We start from the raw sequence: 21,680 nt of genomic DNA, 5'->3' as shown, positions 1-21,680 counted from the left end.
TTATTATTATTGTTATTATTATTAAACCTATGGTCAGGGAGAACTCAGCTGACATGTACGTACGTCTGTGCAGTGTAATTCTTGCTCAACACGTTGCCATGTCTCTCACGTCAGAATATTAACAAATTTAAGCATGCAGTTCTATTTAATTTCACGAAAACTTAATAGAACACACAAATATGTTTTTAAACTAATATTAACTCTTTGCAAGATATACCTACTGACGAGCAAATGCTGGGTAACTTTCGGTGCTGGACTCCGGACTCATTTCAACTGCATTATCACCTTCATTTCATTCAGACGCTAAATAACCTAGATGTTGATTAAGCTTCGTAAAATAATCCAATAAAAATATATATACCTACTGATGTAATTGTTTTCGTAATTTTACTAACGAATAAAATAAGAGAAGAAATATTTTTTGCGGAAAAACTATCAAGTTTTGACCCTATGTTATATGGACTTTTTTTTATCCTGTAAACCGTCCCCGACGACTATGAAAAGGACGGCACTTATACCCCTTACACCCTGTATAAACCAAATTAGGAAAATATAAAGAGGTAAGATAATTTTTTCTGCGTGTGTAAAAGACACATGAAACAGTTTAAGAGTAACATAGTAAAATATAACTTACTGCCCTTGTCTTCGACGATCTGAGTTGTTACGTACTACGCAGAATGAATCAGTTATATGGGACAGCTTGCGTTATATAGCGTCTTTATCTGATTTATATATGCAGGAAATGTTCTGTTAATGTTTTATGGCCTGCTGTAAGTGCAATGGAAAGGATTTATATTGTAAACAACTCAGGATTCATTGCAAATGTACGTCTCGCATATTATTCATAGAAAGCTACCGGTTTTTAAATGACCATTAATGCAGTCTTCTTTTGTTAGTTGGACGTCTGGCCGCCGTATACGTAAGCACTATGACGGTTATGAACAACGATTTCTGTTGTAAAAAGTTTCCAGATCTATGACAAATTCTCCAACATCGAAAATCAGAAATTTTCATTCGGTGTTATCTTCATCCAGGAAATTGCTTTATCTGCAGACAACGATATACCCTTCTTGGAACTTCCCAGCTATAATATTTATTCATATTATCCTTCTTCTGAACTTTGACTGAACAACTTGAGACTGCAAGGCAATTTCTTCTCACATCTTCTCGACCAGATATCTAGCAAAATTTATGGTTATCTCATACGGTCGTGTGAATCTTTATGTAATGGTCCCTTTAGCTGCTCTTTGAACCCAGGAAGGTGGAGAAAAGTGAAAGTAATATCTTGATTTAAAAGAAAATCGCACATAAAGGATTACAAAGACATTGGTCGACTAAAATTTTATGCTATGATTGTAAAGAAAGTACAATAGAACATTATTTCATATTTTGCTGGAATACATACCGCTGTGCGAAAAGAATAGTTATATTATTGGCCAAGACCACATCGTACATGAGCCTGGCTCTTACGGTAGTGGCTAGAAACTTTTTTGTTTTATAATTTTAATTTGTACTCTCTAGCTAGCTAGCTAGTTAGTTAAATAAATAAAATAAATAGTAAATAAATAGTAAGGGCATAACTTTTGTCTTTACTGTCATGTTCCCTTTAGATTTCTATTATTATTATTATTATTATTATTATTATTATTATTATTATTACTATTATTATTATTATCATATTACGGGAAATGCCTGTTATTATTCGGTTGAGAAGCTTTTATCATCCAGTTTGCTGTCAAAAATTAGAATTTATAAAACAGTTATATTACGGGTTGTTATTTATGGTTGTGAAACTTGGACTCTCCCTTTGAGAGAGGAACATAGGTTAAGGATGTTTGAGAATAAGGTGCTTAGAAAAATATTTGGGGCTAAGAGGGATGAAGTTACAGGAGAATGGAGAAAGTTACACACCACAGAACTGCACGCATTGTATTTCTCAACTAACATAATTAGGAACATTAAATCCAGACGTTTGAGATGGGCAGGGCATGTAGCACGTATGGGCGAATCCAGAAATGTATATAACTTAGAGTGTTAGTTGGGAGGCCGGAGGGAAAAAGACCTTTGGGGAGACCGAGACGTAGATGGGAAGATAATATTAAAATGGGTTTGAAGGAGATGGGATATGATGATAGAGACTGGATTAATCTTGTTCGGGATAGGGACCGATGGCGGGCTTGTGTGACGGCGGCAATGAACCTCCGGGTTTCTTAAAAGCTAGTAAGTAACAGGTATTATTATTATTATTATTATTATTATTAGTACTGTCACTATTATTAATTCAGTGGCGAAGCTCTTAAGAGGCTTTTGAGTCTTAGCCTACTTAAAAAGAATTGAGTTATACCCAGTAGCAGTAGACCTATAACTTCGTAATAACTATGTATCGTAACATTTAGTTTCATTCCAATCCTTTCATATAGGCTATTAAGTTCACTCTTGGTAGTCATTCCATGATGGAGAGTTCAGTGCGAGGCTTGTGGCAGAAGCTTCTAAACGGATGGCTACGACCTTGATTCGAAAGTTTGACCGGGGACTGGAGAGGGAGTATCGATTCGCTACATCTCGGTACGAAACGTATCTAGCCTCACCTTCACAATAATACGATGCGCTCTATTGGTGTTCTGTCATTGCGCTTCGTTGTTGAGTGTTAGTTTAATCAAAAGTGCATACGTGTGTGTTACGTATTAATTTTGTGTAAAAGTGCTTATATTAAGAGAACATTGAGGTCATTATTTGTAGAATTCAAAGAGAAACTGTTTTCAAGTTGGACGTTTCAAACTAATTGATATGCTTATAAAGATAGGAGATCAACACCACATTTACATATTAAAATGTCGGATGGAGAAAAACAGAATAAAAATTTTCAATTGTCATTGTATAAGAATATCCTTGGTTAACAGGGTTCTCTGAGACAAATACCTTAACCTTATTTACTCGAATCTCATGCGCACTTTTTTCAGCTTAATTCAGTCTCCGAAATCAGGGTGCCCATTAGAATCGATGGCGCAGTAAATTCGACTGAAATCTCGAAAATACTGATTATCGTTCTGTTTAGTCGCCTGTCTAATTCTAGTCTCTCATGGCAATATTGTATTAGGTACAGGATTTTGATTATAAGAATAGGTCATTATTTTGTTTATAGGAATTGGTCAATATTTTGTTTAATGGCTACGAACTCATTCTTGTATAAAGTAGTGCAACGTACTTAAAAAACATAACTTTCTGTAAATCCATTGCCGTATATATTGTAATACTCGTAATAAAATAATAAAATAAAAATGTAACCCTTTGTTGTACGCCTGCCGTAAAATTAAATTTTACACCACCTTTGCATCTGGGCATTACATTCGCCAATAAGGATTTTTTTTTTATTTCAAGCCTTTGAAAATTGAGGGGCGCATTAGATTCGAGTAAATACGGTAAGCTATATATAATATAGAAGGCAGAGGACGGACACTGGAAAGTTTTCTTTTCTCAATCGTACTATCAGGGACTGGAATGCTTTACCTGTAGACTTACTAAAGGCTTTACCAACAACCAAAAATGTATTTAAAAATAGGCTTAAGGACTTTACTAATAGACGGTAATTATACACAGTATTTAAAGGGTGTAAATGATATGTTGTTATTGAAGTGTTGTATCAGTGAAGAATTATGTTGTGTCAGTGAAGTGTGTTGTGTCAGTGAAGTGTGTAGTGTAAGTGAAACGTATTCCTGTCAGTGAAGCTTTATAGTTTATAGTGGCAGTGCAAAGTATTTGAACAGTGAAATGTTTTTGAAGTGTTAGTGAAATCAGGATAGAATCAGTGAAATGTGTCGTAGTTCCAGTGCAGTGAGTGAGTTGACAGCGAAATGAGTGTAATGTTGAAAGGTACTTGTGCGGATATGAACATATCATACTCGTGGGTTTTAGTTCGATCTTAGGTTTAAGATACAAATTAGATTTACTTCAAATGTTATTTTAAGTGATCGTTTCATTTCATTTAGGATATTCCCTGTTGTTGTTGTTGTTGTTATTATTATTATTATTATTATTATTATTATAAATTATTGTTAGTATTAATTATTAGTAATATTATTAATTGTATTTTTAATTAATAAGTTTATTATTGTCATTATTGAGTGTAATTAGTTACCACTGCCACCGGGTATATACCCATTGCAGTGTGAATAAATACATACAAATACATACATATGTACCTGTATTCTGTTTGGGAGTGAAAGTGAGTGTTCATTATATTCCTGTGGGGTCTATGTCACAAATTTTTTTTTATAGAAAAACAAAAATCTGCTCTACAAAAAGATATGATAAGCAGATATTTTCAGCGCCACTATTAAAAGGATATCCTCTACTAAGTTACTGTCTTCCGCATTTCATCTCTCGTAGGTTGGCAGATCTGGTGTTACATGCGCTCTCAATGTCATAAAATGTTTATTTCTATTTTTCCGATACCGCTGAACGCTTGGTCACATAGTATCTACAATTTCTACAACCACAAACTTAACAAACCGACAACAGACACATAATTAAGATAAAGCTCGCCTCTTGGACGTTTACTATACGTATTTTGAAACACGAGAATCAAGATAATGAAAATGACTTTCGCAACTATCGACATTGGTCTTCTGACAACCTTCATTCATTGACACAAGCACATACACAAACTCTCCCTCTTGATGAAACTTTATTCGCAGTAGTGTTTGTTTTTCTCTTGGTTCCGGTTCCATTTCCCTCATTCTAGGTCTTTTGTTTGTGCATTCTTTGTTGGGGTGCGGTTGTTTTTGCGAAGAAGCAGTGGAGGTATTGTTCGATCCGGACACGCAATGTGTACAATATCACGCACGTTATTTCGTCTTCAATAATTCATACGAATGTATAAGCACAAAATACATTCCTACCGCGTTTGGGTTTTTTCTATACAAAATTTTGGGCGTTGTCTGCCGTATATTTTGTGCTGTTATACAGGGGAATTCCACTAATTATTTGGATCACGTAGCTCAGTCGGTAGAACTACTGGTTTCGGACTGTAAGATCCGGGGTTCAAACCGAAGTGTTGGGACTTTTTCTCGTTGTCAAAAATTCCAGAACGGTCCCATTATCTACTGAGTCTCCTTCTAAATTGGGTGCAGGATTTCTGCGGGGGGGGGTAAAATATAATCGAAGTGTGGTGTCGACCACATTACTTCATTCTAATGCCGAGCTCATGAAAGTATGGAGTGGGTTCAATTCCCACCTGGGCTGTTTGCCTGGTTGGGTTTTCCGAGGTTTCCCCCAACCGAAAGGTGAATGTCAGGTAATCTAAGGCAAATTCTCTGCTTCATCTTGCCAAATACTATCTCGCTATCACCAGTTTCACCGCTAAATAACCCACTAGTAGCGTCGTAAAGTAATCAACTAAAAAAAAGCATGGAACTCTATCTCTTTGTCCTCATAAACCTTCTTAGCGTCTTAGTGAGCGACGTAACTATACCTTTACTTTACCCCTAATTATAAGACAAAATAGAATATGTAGCCTATATTGTTATGTTACCGGTGTTTCCATTACAGCGCACCTATATTTCTAAAATGTAAATAAAGAACAAGAAAAATGGTTATATTTAGACGGCGGGCTTGGGATACCTCTACGGCGGCAATAGGTTGATGCACAACGGAGCTTAGACATGTGTCGTTACTCTCGTAGGTATATTTTGTTAAGAAGGCAAAATGACCTGTCAGCCGTCCCGTTGCACGACCTCCGGGTTCATTAAAAGCCAGTAATTAAGTAAGTAATAAAGGTAGGCCTAATAAATCAATTTCATCTACACTAAAAATTAAAATGTATAATTTTGATTGTTCCGATATAAATTGCAATTGTTCAGTTATTAATGAAGTTAACGAGGTTAAATACTGAGGTATAATTATTGATAATCATTTAAAATGGAATAATAATGTTCACTATATTTGTCATAAATTACGTAAAACATTATTATTACTTTGTTGCTCTAAGAAATATATTTTGTCAATTAACTGTTTACGTATAATTTATTTAGCATTATTGCAATCTATATTTATATATGGTATTGTAGGTTGGGGTGGAATTTATAAATCTAACCTAGGCTATATCCGTTAATTTTACTACAGAAAAAAACTATTAAAAATTTGTTTAAAAAAGTAGAAAGATTACCCAACTGATTTGTTGTTTAAACATTTCAAAGTTTTCAATATTAAACAAATTTATTATTTTATTTTATTGAAATATTTTCACAGAAATCTTAATAACTTTGAAAGGTATATACATAAATATAGAACTAAAAATATGAATTCTCTGCGTTTATCTGAACCTAAATGTAAAACCAATGCAGCTTTTTACCATAACATGAATCAAGGTCCCAGATTATTCAACAAATTTTATTCTTATATTATTTTAACCACGAATCCTCTCCAAATTAATACAAGAATAAAAAAATGTATTTGATTTAAGTTTGGGTTTAAACATATAAAACACTTTTTCATCTGGATTCACTCTCAATTTTAATTTTATTTTTGTCTGTATTGGAATCCTCTCCTGAGCACGAGTCTTACATATTCAGGAGTGGGCCAATTTATCTTTCATTGTATTAACTTGTATTCATTTCAAACTTACTAGCAATAAAATAAATAAATAAAATAAATAATAAAAGTAATATGTCAACAAAATGAACGTTGAAATCATAGGGAGAGGGGTGGGTCAGAGGTAATTCTTATGCTGTCTCGCTGAGATTGTTTTCGTGCTTACTCTCCGCTGTGACATTTAAACAGGAAGTAAACTAGTCAGTTGTTATTAGGCATAACTAACCAAACAGTTGCGATAAAAAACATACTGGCTTTCCATTTGAAATTATGAATGTGATATCCATATCTCGGACATTATTTACATCTATACTAATAATAAATCTATAGCCGAAATTTTTCTGGTAATTTTCGATTTTCCAAAAGTAATTGGTCCTAACATATATAATTAACCACCCTGAAACCGAAAATCGCTTTTTTGAAATTTTTGTCTGTCTGTCTGTATGTTTGTTACCTTTTCACGCGATAATGGATGAACGGATTTCGATGAAAATTGGAATATAAATTATGTTCGTTGTAACTTAGATTTTAGGCTATATGGCATTCAAAATACATTATTTAAAAGGGGGGTTATAAGGTGGCCTGAATTAAATAAATCGAAATATCTCGCTTATTATTGATTTTTGTGAAAAATATTACATAACAAAAGTTTCTTTAAAAATAATTTGCGATAAGTTTTATTCCTTGAAAAAGTTTGATAGAACTGATATTTTATGAGATAAATGAGTTTTAAAATTAAAATAACTGCCATCTAAGGCCGTAAAATGAAATAAAAAACAAATGACTTCGTCTATAAGGGGCCTTGGACAGTAACAATCGAAAGCTATGAAAGATAGCCTACAGAGAATGTTTCTGTGTTTGTATGAAGTAATATCGGAAGCTGAATTAACCGATTTGTATAATTAATTATCATTTCACCATTGGAAAGTGTAGTTTCTCTAGATGGACATAATGCTATAATGTTATTACAGTAACTTCTGATATAATATAATGTAATATAATATAATATAATATAATATAATATAATATAATATATGTAATGTAATATTATATAATATAATTTGTTATTTGAAGGGTTCAGAACCATAGTGGGCCAAACGCCATTTACTGAATACATAGAAAACAAGGGTTAAAATTAAGTTATTACCATAATTCAATGGAAACCTATAACAAGTAAAATAAAGTATACACATTAAATCTAAATGATGTCAATGTTCATTAAAGTATGGTTGTATGTAATAACAACATGTTAAAGGAATTGTCATTGCACCAATGAGTGGTCTCTGGACCAAAATGATCGCATTTTAATTATTTGGATGCAATTTAAATTAAGTAACATATTAAACGATTTAGCCTTCTATCAAACACGAATGTTCCCTGGATCAAATGTCCTATTTTAATTATGTAATTACTTTATATTTATTTTTAACGGATGCAGCGGAGCGCACGGGTACGGCTAGTAAGAAAATTTTCATTACATGCATCAGATGTTCCCTTCGATATACAGAGTGATCCGTTTGAGTATGGATAAAATAAAATCACCGTAAAACATTTACTACTGAACTTTATTTGTTGAAACTTTATGCGTACAACAATGAAAGATGAGAGATTCCTCAGAGTTCAATATGATCCCCATTGCGCACCCTGCACAACTCATAACGGTGATGCAATTCAGCCCATGTCCGTTGTAACATAAGAGGGGTGATTTGTTGAAAACCTTGAGTAATTTTTACTCTCAGATCATCAATGTTCCTGGGTTTCTGTGAATAGACAATGTCTTTAACAAAACCCCACACGAAGAAGTCGGGATGGGTTAGATCTGGGGAGTTTGGTGGCCAAGCCAAGAGATAGCTGCTTCTCGCACTGGGTTTCGCCTGCGACCTCCTGCATGTTTTTTTTTTTTAACACAGAACAAATGTTCGATGCCACAACATTATGGAATCGTATTTAGGTACATTACGCACACCATACTCACGTCCAAATTCACTTTGAACTCTTTTAACACTCTCAAATTTAGCATACCAAAGAACACATTGTTGATTTGTAGTAGCCATTTTAATCATCCACGATTTTCATTTGTCCTTTCAGATTATGCATTGTTGATTGTCATAAATTGAAACTCCCATCTTTTAATCATAATACAACCAGCAAGAAATTTTTCCTACTATCATAATAGCTTTATAATACTCGTAATACATTCATATTATCCATATCGAAACGGATCAGACTGTAAATTAATTTCTTTTAGTTCTATTGCGTCTAGCAACAACAATTAAAATGTTATTGGAGGTAAACAAAAGTGAAGTGAGCCACCCGGTACATGTTTTTTTTTTCATGAATTACGAAAAGAAAGACTTTTTCTTACCTTTTCATTGTTTTGTAATGTCTCACGTTGCATTCCTTTACGACAATGTCAATATTGTGAATTTGTTGAGGTTTATTTCTCATGACGAAACATCTTTTCCTGCTTTATGACAACATAGTAGTTTCTGAACCGTTTAGGTCTGTTGCTTTACCCGTTTTGTGCCCCATCTTCAGGGCTTAAACCGGTAACCCAAAGATTACATCGTGTAATACATTCGGGGTTGGTAAATTCAGTCCCTACCGTGAAAAATACGGTAAACTGAGTCCCTGCCTAAAATAGTGTACGAATATAGGTAAACTGAGTCCCTGCCAACAAAAAGGTATGAGGTAAACTGAGTCCCAGCTAAATTTCGTCAAGACAAAATGTTACCTCTGACTTTTTTCCAGACTTTGAATCAAATAGTACATCTAGTATTTGGTTGGTTAAAAGTGTTGTCACATTTTATGATTAGAAACACTGAGTGGTAATAGTATATTACGATATAACGGTTGGGATTTATCTTTGTACAAAATCGAGGAGATTTTGTAATGCTCTTCACAAACGTGTACTTACTTACTTACTTACTTACAAATGGCTTTTAAGGAACCCGAAGGTTCATTGCCGCCCTCACATAAGCCCGCCAGTGGTCCCTATCCTGTGCAAGATTAATCCAGTCTCTATCATCATACCCCACCTCCCTCAAATCCATTTTAATATTATCCTCCCATCTACGTCTCGGCCTCCCTAAAGGTCTTTTTCCCTCCGGTCTCCCAACTAACACTCTATATGCATTTCTGGATTCACCCATACGTGCTACATGCCCTGCACATCTCAAACGTCTGGATTTAATGTTCCTAATTATGTCAGGTGAAGAATACAATGCGTGCAGTTCTGTGTTGTGTAACTTTCTCCATTCTCCTGTAACTTCATCCCTCTTAGCCCCAAATATTTTCCTAAGCACCTTATTCTCAAACACCCTGAACCTATGTTCCTCTCTCAAAGTGAGAGTCCAAGTTTCACAACCATACAGAAGAACCGGTAATATAACTGTTTTATAAATTCTAACTTTCAGATTTTTGGACAGCAGACTGGATGATAAGAGCTTCTCAACCGAATAATAACACGCATTTCCCATATTTATTCTGCGTTTAATTTCCTCCCGAGTGTCATTTATATTTGTTACTGTTGCTCCAAGATATTTGAATTTTTCCACCTCTTCGAAGGATAAATCTTCAATTTTTATATTTCCATTTCGTACAATATTCTGGTCACGAGACATAATCATATACTTTGTCTTTTCGGCTTCACAAACGTGTATTGTACAAAATTTTTTGCACGATTATATTTTCTAAATTTCAAACACAATATATTTTGCATTGAAAATGTTTAGCAATATTATTCCAAAGCCTTCGCAAAACTTCATATATGTTTATTTTCATTTTCTTCTACAAAATTTATGTAAACATATAATATTGTAAAATTCATGTAGGAGAGTATACTGAATCCTTCTGGGCTACCTCCAATGGGAGGCAGTTATTATCTTATCTTATCTAACTAAGTAGGCCTAACAATAAGCGCACTATAAAGGATCTATTTCGGTATAGTTTTATGTTATGCAGAATGGTTTCCCTAGCAACAATTTTCTGTATGGGAATTCTAACTTTCAAGGCCTAACAACAATGGCTGTAAATAAAACAAAAAACACGATCGTGCAAAAAATAATATTGCATACTGTTAAGAACACATTCATTCACATATAAATGAAACTCAGGTTCAATTTTTTTTAAATATATATTTAAATAAATAATCATATAAATACACACTTTAACAAAATCAATTAACGAAATTTTCAATCTTATAACTAAAACTTTGGTACTTGTATAAATAGCTGAATATAAATATATTTTTTTAATTAATATATTTTGTCAAATATATTTCAGTTTCAAAATTTCTGGTAAATACTTTCTAGATTTTATCAATATACTTTCAAGCCTTCCTTGATACCTACAGACCTACTTGTCATTAATCCAATATTGAATAAATATTTTATTTTTATAAACTTAGAACATTTTCTCTCTTTTAAATTGTGCGCAAAACTCTTATTGGAACACAAATATATTGTAACGGAATTAGGCTTTTGGGTAATCCACCGTATCCTGGAACTTTGAATATTTTATTTTATAAACTTAAAAAATTTTCTCCCTTTTAAATTGTCCGCAAAACTCCTATCGGAACACAAATATATTGTATCGGAATTAGGCTTTTGGGTAATCCACCGTATCCTGGAACTTGACATTTCAAACGTTTCAGAACTACTTAAAGGTTCCATGATAAGAGCAGATAGGTAAGTCCAGGGGGGGGGGGGGCGCCTATTTTGTCGGGCTCGTTAGCCAGGCTAATCGGGAATAGGACACGGTGGAATACCCAAAAGCCTAATTTTGATCACATCAGCCCGGAAACATTCTGTATATACTGTGGAATCCCGGCCACCAAGTCATTCAATTGTGTGCGCTTCGTGTATAATGGCAGTTGACTCAATATCTATGTCAACATACATGTCGAACTTGGAGTAAAGTCACAAAGGGAAAAACACTAGAGGAGGGGAATTCGTTCCTGTGCTTGCATTGGACTTCGGCGTAGCTCAATTGTTAGAGCGCTTGGTACGTAGAAACAAGGACCCGGGGGTCAATCCTCGGCACCGGAGCGAATTTTTCTCCTCTAATTACAATTATTACTTTCGAAAGCAAACTTTTGTGCTTTATAGGTCGCATTGGCAGCTGTTTTTTTCTGTATTTATGCTTTTTTTACAGTACCTGCTCATGTACGACTTTTCCAAATGATTTCAACCTCATGAGTTTGGAATGTTCCCTTAATTTCTTGTGCTAAAGCTTTGCATTCAAATAATAAATATTTAGGAATTGGATCTTCCTTCAAATATCGATATATTTCAATATTTTATCATTTTTAACTCAATTCACAGCGCTGAGCGTGTGTCCGACGAACAGAATACATTCAACAATTATTTATTTTATAAACTCTCAGAAATACAAAATTACAATACAAAATTCTAATAATATACAGTCTGATCCGTTTGGGTATTGATAATATTAATTTATTATTATAAATCTATTATGATAGTAGGAAAAATTTCTTGCTGGTTATATTATGATTAAAAGATGGCAGTTTCCATATATGACAATCAACAATGCATTATCTGAAAGCACAAAAGAAAATCGTAGATGATTAAAATGCCTACTGCAAATCAACAGCGGGCACAATGTGTTCTTTGGTATGCTAAATTTGAAAGTGTTAAGAGAGTTCAAAGAGAATTTCGACGTGAGTATGGTGTGCGTAATGTACGTAAATATGATTCCATAATTTGCATGCAGGAGGTCGCAAGCGAAACCCAGTACGAGAAGCAGCTATCTCTTGGGTTGGTCCCCAAGCTTCCCAGATCTAACCCCTCCTAAGTTCTTCATGTAGCGTTTTACTAAAGACATTGTCTGTTCACAGAAACTCAGGAACATTGATGATTTGAGAGTAAAAATTACTCAACAAATCATCCCTCTTATGTTACAACGGACATGGGCTGAATTGCGTCACCGTTATGAGTTGTGCAGGGTGCTCAATGGAGGTTATGTTGAGCTCTGAGGAATCTCCCATATTTCAGTGTTGCATGCACAAAGTTTCAAGAAATAAAGTTCAGTAGTAAATGTTTTACGGTGATTTTACTTTATTCATATGCAAACGGATCACCCTGTATAATTAAAAATATAATTGGCTACTTTAAAGTAGAAAGTTGGAAAGTGCCAAAATGAAACATTTGAGATAAGATAAAAAAAATGTAGCTATAAGAATAATTGTACACATATTTGTGTCATGTTTTTTTTTTTTTACTGATAGAAAACAGCAATAGTACAGTGTTTACTCATTAATAATAGTGGTATGTAAAAATAATATTTCTCCATATTTAATTATATAACACAGATTGTGAAAAGGGTTAAGTAATGGGTACAGTTGCAGTAGAATGGTGCAAAGTCCAATACCTATTTTTTCCTATTCTGGAGCAAGTTTTATTCACAGATCTGCCTGTAGAACTGCCTATGCTCCTCATTTGGAAGATAGGAAGTCATTGCTAGTAGATCCCCCTTCTTTTCTTTAGTAATTTGCCTATTTTATGCTTTAACTTGAAACAATGCTGAGTGCACATCTTTCATGTTTTTTTTTTTTTTTTTTTTTTTTTTAAAGCACTTTAATGGAATGTACTGCTTCATTATCATGCGACTGTTTCACATATACACTACATGCTTTACTAACATCATACTGAATGCAACATGCCTTAGAAATATTCTAGTTCTTGATGGAAATTAGTTGATCAGCAACATCTTGCATATTAAGGAAATATGACTCTAGCATTGAAACGGTTTGAAATGGGTTTACAACTTTAGAGTCTTGTACGATTTTAAGCAGGTCACTAGGAATGAAGGCTTTTGTCACGTTCTGTCGTTTTTCAATCAAAGCGAAATCAGAATCACATTCCAAGAAACTGTGGCCGCTGAGAAGGAAACGTTGTTCTATGTGCTCAAATAAACCAATGGCAACTGAAAAAAGACACATGAAAGCCATTACACGATTTTTGTTTTCAGCTGCACAGTTATCAGATTCTTCTTGTTTGTTATGTCCTTATTCATCAGTTTTAGTACACACGAGGCAATCTCATTGGCACCTCTACTCGCGATGCTTTCATCCCACATACACATGAAAGACTGCATTGTATCACATGCACAAACTCCAAAGTTATAACGTGAAAGCTGACATCTGTAAAACATTTCGCTGTGTGTAAGTTTGGGCACAAACATGACCTGTTGAAGATCCATTGCATTCTATGATGCAGCTTAATAGGGCGCTTACCGTCTGAAACTGCATGGTGCTGGCAACGTAACATCTAAATATCTCGCTTAAGAAACACAAGTGGATGTAGCCTCTTTAATACATCATCCTCCTAGGCACATTGCACTTTTCTGCATAATAATTTCGTTTTCTATGATTTTGGCACTTTGTACCTTTCTACTTTAAAGTATCCAATTATCTTATTATTTCACAAACATGTATAATTTACGCATAGTAAATACTTAAAGCCACCAACAATCGCAGAATTTTTATAGCTATCATGATGTCGCTGATGAAGATATCTAATTGTTTTAACAATGAGTTTATAGGCTGCATATATAGAACGTCAGACTTGGTTGTATCGCTCCAGCAACGTGATCATGGGATGGTAGAGTACGCGGTCCACGTCTGTTGCCCACAGGAAGCTAAGGTGACTGAACGACTCGGAGGGCACCAGGAAGTTGCCGATAAGGTTGGGAAACTGATCCGCTAACCAGGACACATCCTGTGAAAACAAAAGCATATAACGTTATCTTCTTGTGATCAGCTTGTTGTGCATCAGCTATGGCTCGTTTGTATAGTGTCGCCGAACTGAGAACATGAATACAGTGGTCCACAATAGAATCCTAAAAGAATTTGTTACAATCTGTTCTAACAAGAACAATATTTCGAAAATACAAACAAGCTAATAACAGCAACTTTGTTTTAAATGTATTATCTGATATAGTAGATAGAAACATCAAAATTTGGCCTTACTTTCGAGGGGACTTTAAAAAATACTAAACATTGACACGTAATAAAGTCCACAGAGTAACAAAATTACTTTTAAAATACATAAAAAACTTATAGTCATCTCTATATTAAACTCGTGTATAATTTATGCAGGATTGACAGGTCTTATGTTTTTCCCGTTGCGATTTTTTCCTTAAAGCCTACAGACCGAAGCATCAAAACTTAAGAAGTGATTCTACATATTAAATACAACAAAACTTTTATTACACTTTTGCTTCGATGAAACACAGTTAAAAGCAGGAAAAAAAAGTAATCTATGCCCAATGTTTGCAGCGCTCTGTTGCGGTAATGATCCGAGAGAAATGACTGATTGCTATACAAGCAGATAGGTAAAAATAATCTGAACAGTTCTGCAGTGCTTGGGAAAAATGACACAAGTCAGTTTCCACAAACCTTTTTTGATAATTTATTGACAAGTTACGGAACATCTGCTCGCTTGGAAAAAAAATACATAAGTATTCCTTCCATTACAATAATTCATACAGAAAAAAATCAAATCGACATAAACCAGTGTAAGTTGTCAATAAATTATCATAAAAGATTTGTGGAAACTGACTTATGTCACTTTTCCCGAGTACTGCAGAGAGTTAATGTCTTGAATTTTTTTTTTTGGAAAAATTAAATCGTTTAGCCATTAAATTAAATTGAATAATTGCGAAAATCGTTAAAATGCACTGCCGCGCATCACCGACTTATTACAGTTGAAAGAGAGGGCAAGGTAAAGAGTGCAGGCCGCGCTTGCTTAGAGTTATTGCAGTAGCCGTGATATTGCCAAATGCTTCATAGTAACATAACCATTTCCTTTAAAAAGGTGAATGTTAGAGAAAAAACTGATTTAGATTTTTTCAAGTCTGCACTCATGATTCATCACCAGTTTCATTTTGGTGCAGAGGTTACCATCGAGCCTGTATTTTACGGCTTACGTTTTTCTTTTGTCCGTAAGATCATTTCTTTCTTTTTTCCATTAATCCACATGCATTACTTTGAAAGTCCTGGAATATTGCAATTACAATGACATTACAAAGATGACGCTGTTCCTTTTCAATAGTTCTGTTAACTTTATTGTGAGTTTGATGCCAATATGGAGCATCATCTTGAAAAATACTATAATTTTACAGGAAATAATCAATATTCAAAGTTACATAGCTTTTCATCGAGTCAAAGTTACATAGCTTTTCATCGAGTCAAAAATTACATTATATCTTTGAAAATGAAGTTGATATATTGAGACTGCAAGAATTTAGAACTTTTATCAACTATTTGAGGAATTTTGTGAGATTGGGTTGTTTTATTAGAACGTAATCATTATCAAGGAAGTGATGTTGATAAGTGACTTTTTTTTCTATTGTTTATAAAGAAAGTGTTTCAATCATAGATGAAGTTAGAATTAAGGTTCCTATTAATACTTAAGCTTCTAATGTCTTTGTAGAAAGTATTTTATAGTAATTAAGGATGACTGGACAATTTGTTATAAACAGGAGTTATCCTGAGCTGATCAAAGCAGAACTACAAATTGTACAGAATTTGACTTTCGTTTGTGAACATATTTACTAATTTACAAAACAGGATGAAACATTGTTAAAAGCAGCGAAACCTCAAGAGAAATACCAGAAGGGGTAAATTAAATGCACATTGAGTAAACAACAGTGTTTTATTCAGTGTAATGAAATAAATATGTCGTGGCAAATTTCCTTTTTCCTGACAAGAACCGGGCATCCCTAAATGTAGCCATATAACACAATATATTGCGAAAATATTATTATTATTATTATTATTATTATTATTATTATTATTATTGCTTACTTACTTACTTCTAACACTATTATAAGTAATCTGATGGAAGGGATTTCATAAATAACAATTATGTTTATTAATTTTTAATTTTTTTCTGAATATCTATATTTTTACCTCATTTTTTGCTCTATTTTTCAAGAAATCTGCATTAAAACCATTATTTTTTAAAATTGCTCTGTCAATTTATGCTACAATACCATCCAAATACACACAGAAAATTTGAAATAAATCTAACCACTAGAAATTGAGATATAGCACACTTTATAGAGAGACATATATAGGGGAGAGTCGTGTAGTATCGGACATCGGGTAATATCGGACAGTGAGTCTCTTTCATCTACCACACGATGATAGTATCTGATTGACATGGTTACGTTTCTGTGATGTCGCATAGAGAAACGTAACCATGTGATTCAGGTACTACCATATGGTGGTAGATGAAAGAAACGCACTGTCCGATACTACCCGACTCTCCCCTACTTACGGAAAATGGCTGCCAAACTTATCAGAACACCTCAGCTGTATATTCCTGATCATAGATAATAATTTTAAAATATATCTATATATATAATTTCAACTGGTAATGGAAATTATGGAAAAACGGCTGAACGGATTTTAATGAATGATCCGTCATTTTGAAGCTTGGCATCCAAGGATTTTCAGAAAAATAGTAACTTTCAGTGAAGCGTTAGTTTTCCTACATAATATTCCTATTTTCCAAAATCCAACTTTCGTCAGTTTTGAGAACTAATTTTAATGAATCACGGCCGACTTGATTGAATTTCAGAACAAAACAAAACACACACTAGAATAAACAATAGGCTATTACACGAAAGCCATGACCTGCAGGATTGCCGACATATTTAGAGCTCAAATTCAATTTGTTATTAAAAACTTCAAGACTTACTAAAAATAACTAACAGGCCTGATTCTGCAGTGCATAATTTTGTGAGTACAGCTGTGTACTGGATATTCAAATCTACAAAACGTGAGGTGGTTTGATGACATTATTACTATTCGAAATGAAATATTATTATAGTTAATGCCATGATGCGTCTATTTTCATTAATTATACATAATATTAATGCTATATTGATGACATGAAAGTCAAACGTTTTGGGGTTATGTAAGTAAATGTAGAGAATGTCTTAATTTAGATCTTCATTTCTATAATTTACTGAGTAGCGGCTATATATAACTACAAAACTTACGTAAGATAATAATATTGTTATTAAAAATCAAATATTTTTATACTTATTAATCAAGTGGGGTTGGGTATTTTTCATATACTTGATGGCGGTGTAGTGTAGATATTGATATGTGTCATTGTCTTCAGTATTGACTCGAGAGAGAGCAAAATATACAGTTCCTAAGGCAAGACCAAATGGTATTACTTACTGAGAAAACAAGAGGCCTAGAAAATTTTGTAGTCTCCCGATCATTTCAGCATGATCTCTTAGCAGGATAAAATGATTTTACGCTCTACATTTCAAGTTCTACATGCAGCAGCTATACCAAAATGCTATTGTTCGAAAGCTTAGCAAACCTGAGATTTTTTTAACTTTCGCCTACAATCCACAATGACCTGAAATAGCTATTGTTATCGTTCTGACATTGTTACTTGCGTTTTCGCGTTGAAACTCAAAAACTGAAGGTGGATAGGTTCAAGAAAAAGTATTTGGCATAAAAAACCCATTGTATGTTTCAATATTATGGAAGCAAATATCTTTCAAAATGTCAAGTATTCTTCATTGAAAATAAATCTGAAAAATTTTTATTTGAACGTCTAATGAACTTAGTTTACAGCATTTGCTGCACAAGCCATTAGTTTCCATTATAATAATGTGCATAAATGATACACCGCTGGCAAGAGGATTTTGCAAAGAACATAAATCAGTTTAAAAAAAATTGAAATTTTAAGCATATTACAGTGTCTCGTCAATGTTATCAGGACACCTCAGCTGCATATTCTTCATCGTAGATACAACATTTAAAAATATATTTCCATAATAACAATGAGCATACATGATTCATTCATTCGTAGTGTTCTATCGAAGGACAGGTCTTTCACTGCAAACTCAGCATTCTCCAGTTTTTCCTATTTTCTGCCTTCCTCTTTGACTCTTTATATATTTTAATGTCGTATATCATGTTATATCTTCGTCTGTCCCGACCTCTTCTCCGTTCACCATTCCTTTTCGTGCATCCTTCAGAAGGCATATTCTTCTCACCCAATGACCCAGCCAATTCCTTTTCCTCTTTTTGATCAGTTTCAGTATCATTCATTCACTCTTTCCAACACAGTTTCGTTTCTTATCCTGTCTGTCCATTTCACACACTCCATTCTTCTCCATATCCACATTTGAAATGCTTCTGATTGCTTCTCTTCACTTCCTCGTAATGTCCATGATATAAATTTTTAGGATTTTTCAGAGAATACAAATCAATTTGAAGAAGAAAAAACTGAAATTTTGAGCATAATACAGGGTCCCGCCAAAGTTACCATAACACCCCAGCTGCATTTCGTCAACACATAAAAATTGTTTAAATATATTTCTATAAAATATGCCGTTGGAAAGTGGATTATTCAGACTATTACACTTTTACTACGTCACACTACTTTTGACCAATAAAACGGTACGGTACGAAAGGACGTCTTTCAACCATTCATGGCTGCTTATCGCACAATTTTATCGCGTCCCTAGCATTTGTTTAATTTTATCGCGTCCCTAGCATTTGTTTAATTTTATCGCGTCCCTAGCATTTGTTTATTTTTATCACTACCCTAGCATTTGTTTCTTTGTTTGCCAACATTTCAAACTGCACTGGTCTGGACGTCAAAAAACAGAAAATTACAAACCACTCCAGTCGATGCACAGACTTCCAAATATGACTCACATTGGCATTCAAGAACAAGAATTAATAAAGATCACTGGTCATAGCTATGCATCTTCCCTGAAACCCTATTTACAAATGAAGAGCACCATTCGGAAATCCTGAATAAGTTGAGGGATACACCTTGTACATCACCGAGTTCACTTCTTTTACGCACACGTCCAATATAACATCAACTGAACCACCAACCACTAAAACATTCAAATTTGAAAATTGTACCTTCTTTCAATAATTGTTTCTTTTAAAATTTATCCATGTTTATTTTTTTTATTTCATCACGTTTCTTGTTTATTTCATCATCCCTAATTAAAACTTTTCTAACACTCGTTTATATTATTTAGGTTATGTTATAGCTTCTGCTATATGATATTATGAATAGTCACTTGTCAGAGATTGTTTAATACTAAGATTTATTGAAAATCATCTGTCAAGTAACGTTGATTACTGGGATCGGGATAATTGAAGTGGAATGCAACTGTTTTAATAAAAATGAAACTGAATCAACAAAGTCTTCTTGACCAGTAATCGTCCACAGAGTTCAAAGAAGATTCCATAGTTGGCACAACTGATAAGAAAACAGCTATTCATAACACACTACTGCCATCTACTAGCGTAATATTTATAATGTTGAGACGGTACAAATTTGAAGACAGTTTTGTATTTTCGTAAGTCAATTAATATTTTATTGTATTGGAGTACTTTGTTACTTCTAATCTTTATGTATTTTCTTCTAATCGTGTAATAGTCAGTTAAATCCCACTCGAGTTTTGATTTTCTCTAGATAAATCTGCTCGTGTTCCACTCACAGATTTATCGATAAAATCAAAACCTCTAGTGAGTTTACTGTTGATAATACAAATTAAGAAAAATGAAATTTTGAGCATATTACAGGGTCCCGGTCCCCTTAATTACAAAACGCGTAATAGGTTCTATTTATTTATGTTAACGTATTCCATTGCTCTTTAATCTGTACAGTTATATCACTTCCACCCTGTATTATTTTGAGTATACTCGTACTTGTGTTTCTTTTGAGATTTTTCCGAACTCCAATGCCACACGAAATAACTTAGTAGTTGAAACAGCGTCGTTAAATAATCTACAAAAAATGTATTCTGAATTTTGATGTCTGAAGTGGAAACAGACTTCTCTCTGTTCATAATGCTGTATTTCGAAGGAAATCATATACAGGACCGGTAGCTAAATAATTAAATTTCATTTGATACGATTGTGATTTTGCGTTGCAGAGGTCTTTAATGCAGAATTACAGTTTGAGATGAATTCGCAGACGTCATTGCTAATGGAGATAGTTTTTGATCTAACACACGCATCGAAGCGGAGTAATGAATGATATTTGAATGTGCTCGTTGTACCGTGTCAAGAGAACGTGTGAACAGTGTCAGATCCTTCTGAAGTGCACTTACGTCACTCTGGCGTATTATTTGCACATGGTTGACGATGTCACTGACCCAGACCCCTTAACAGCGCGCATTATAATCTACGGTAATTCAACTGTCACAAACTGGACACTTTGTTTGCTGCATTTTTTTTTTATTTACTTATTTTTTGTTTAGTTGTGATGCATGTCCAGTTTTAATGGATGACTGCTTCCGTAGCCATGGTTACCCGGTTAATATAGACAGCAGTGTCTCATTCAATTTACTGGGATCATGTTTTCAATATTGGAACTTTCACGTTAGAATCTTACGTACAGAATCGTTATTAATTACATAAATAATAATCAATCAAATCCTCTCCATGGTTCGATACTGGGAAAATTCCAAGAGCTATTTGTTAGACAAAGCGACTGTGGAGCACAATAAAAGTCACGGATTAAAATTACGGCAAAATTCAGGACGATAAATTATCATTCTCTTCTTTTTCTTCACTTCATTTCATGGATTAGACTTATTGTCTCTTCCGACTACACAGTTGTGAACTTATTGTTGGTCCTCCCATCTCTTCTCAGGTCTACCCACATCACTTTGCATACTTCCACTCGGTAATGAGTTTTGGAATAATATTCTGGGGAAATTCCACAGATAGTAACAGTATATTTCTATTACAAAAAAGAGTAATTAGAATAATAGTAGGTGTCAAATCTAGGGAATCATATAGGACTATTTTAAAAAAACTACAGATAATGCCCATGGCTTGTCAGTATATCTTTTCATTAATAATCTTCCTCGTATGTAATCGTGAAAACTTCGTAACTAATTCAACAGTTCATAGCATAAATACACGTCAAGAAATGGCTTTCATACTCCATCGGCAAGTCTATCGTGCTATCAAAAAGGAGTGCGTTATATGGCAGTAAAAATTTTCAATAGCCTCCCTATCGATATAAAAAATGAAACCCAAAACATAAAATTATTTAGGG

General features: G+C 33.9%; 2 protein-coding genes across 2 annotated transcripts in view; both read right to left on the bottom strand.

Moving 5' to 3' along the window:
• Positions 1–664, bottom strand: part of LOC138703097 (UDP-glycosyltransferase UGT5-like) — a 30,339-nt gene extending 29,675 nt beyond the window's left edge. The window contains exon 1 of the mRNA XM_069830682.1: positions 635–664. The gene's annotated coding sequence lies outside the window, so the exon portion shown is untranslated. The remainder of the gene's footprint in view (positions 1–634) is intronic.
• A 12,984-nt stretch (positions 665–13,648) lies between these two features.
• The window catches only part of LOC138703094 (lipase 3-like), a 132,218-nt gene continuing 124,186 nt past the window's right edge, over positions 13,649–21,680 (bottom strand). Inside the window, exon 8 of the mRNA XM_069830678.1 lies at positions 13,649–14,327. Within this exon, the coding sequence (XP_069686779.1) occupies positions 14,169–14,327 (159 nt within the window). The 3' untranslated portion in view covers positions 13,649–14,168. The remainder of the gene's footprint in view (positions 14,328–21,680) is intronic.

Source organism: Periplaneta americana, chromosome 7 (assembly GCF_040183065.1).
Source record: "Periplaneta americana isolate PAMFEO1 chromosome 7, P.americana_PAMFEO1_priV1, whole genome shotgun sequence".
Classification (NCBI taxonomy): Eukaryota; Metazoa; Arthropoda; class Insecta; order Blattodea; family Blattidae; genus Periplaneta; species Periplaneta americana.
Note: the sequence above shows the minus strand (reverse complement) of the source record. Positions and strands in the feature narration are given on the sequence as shown.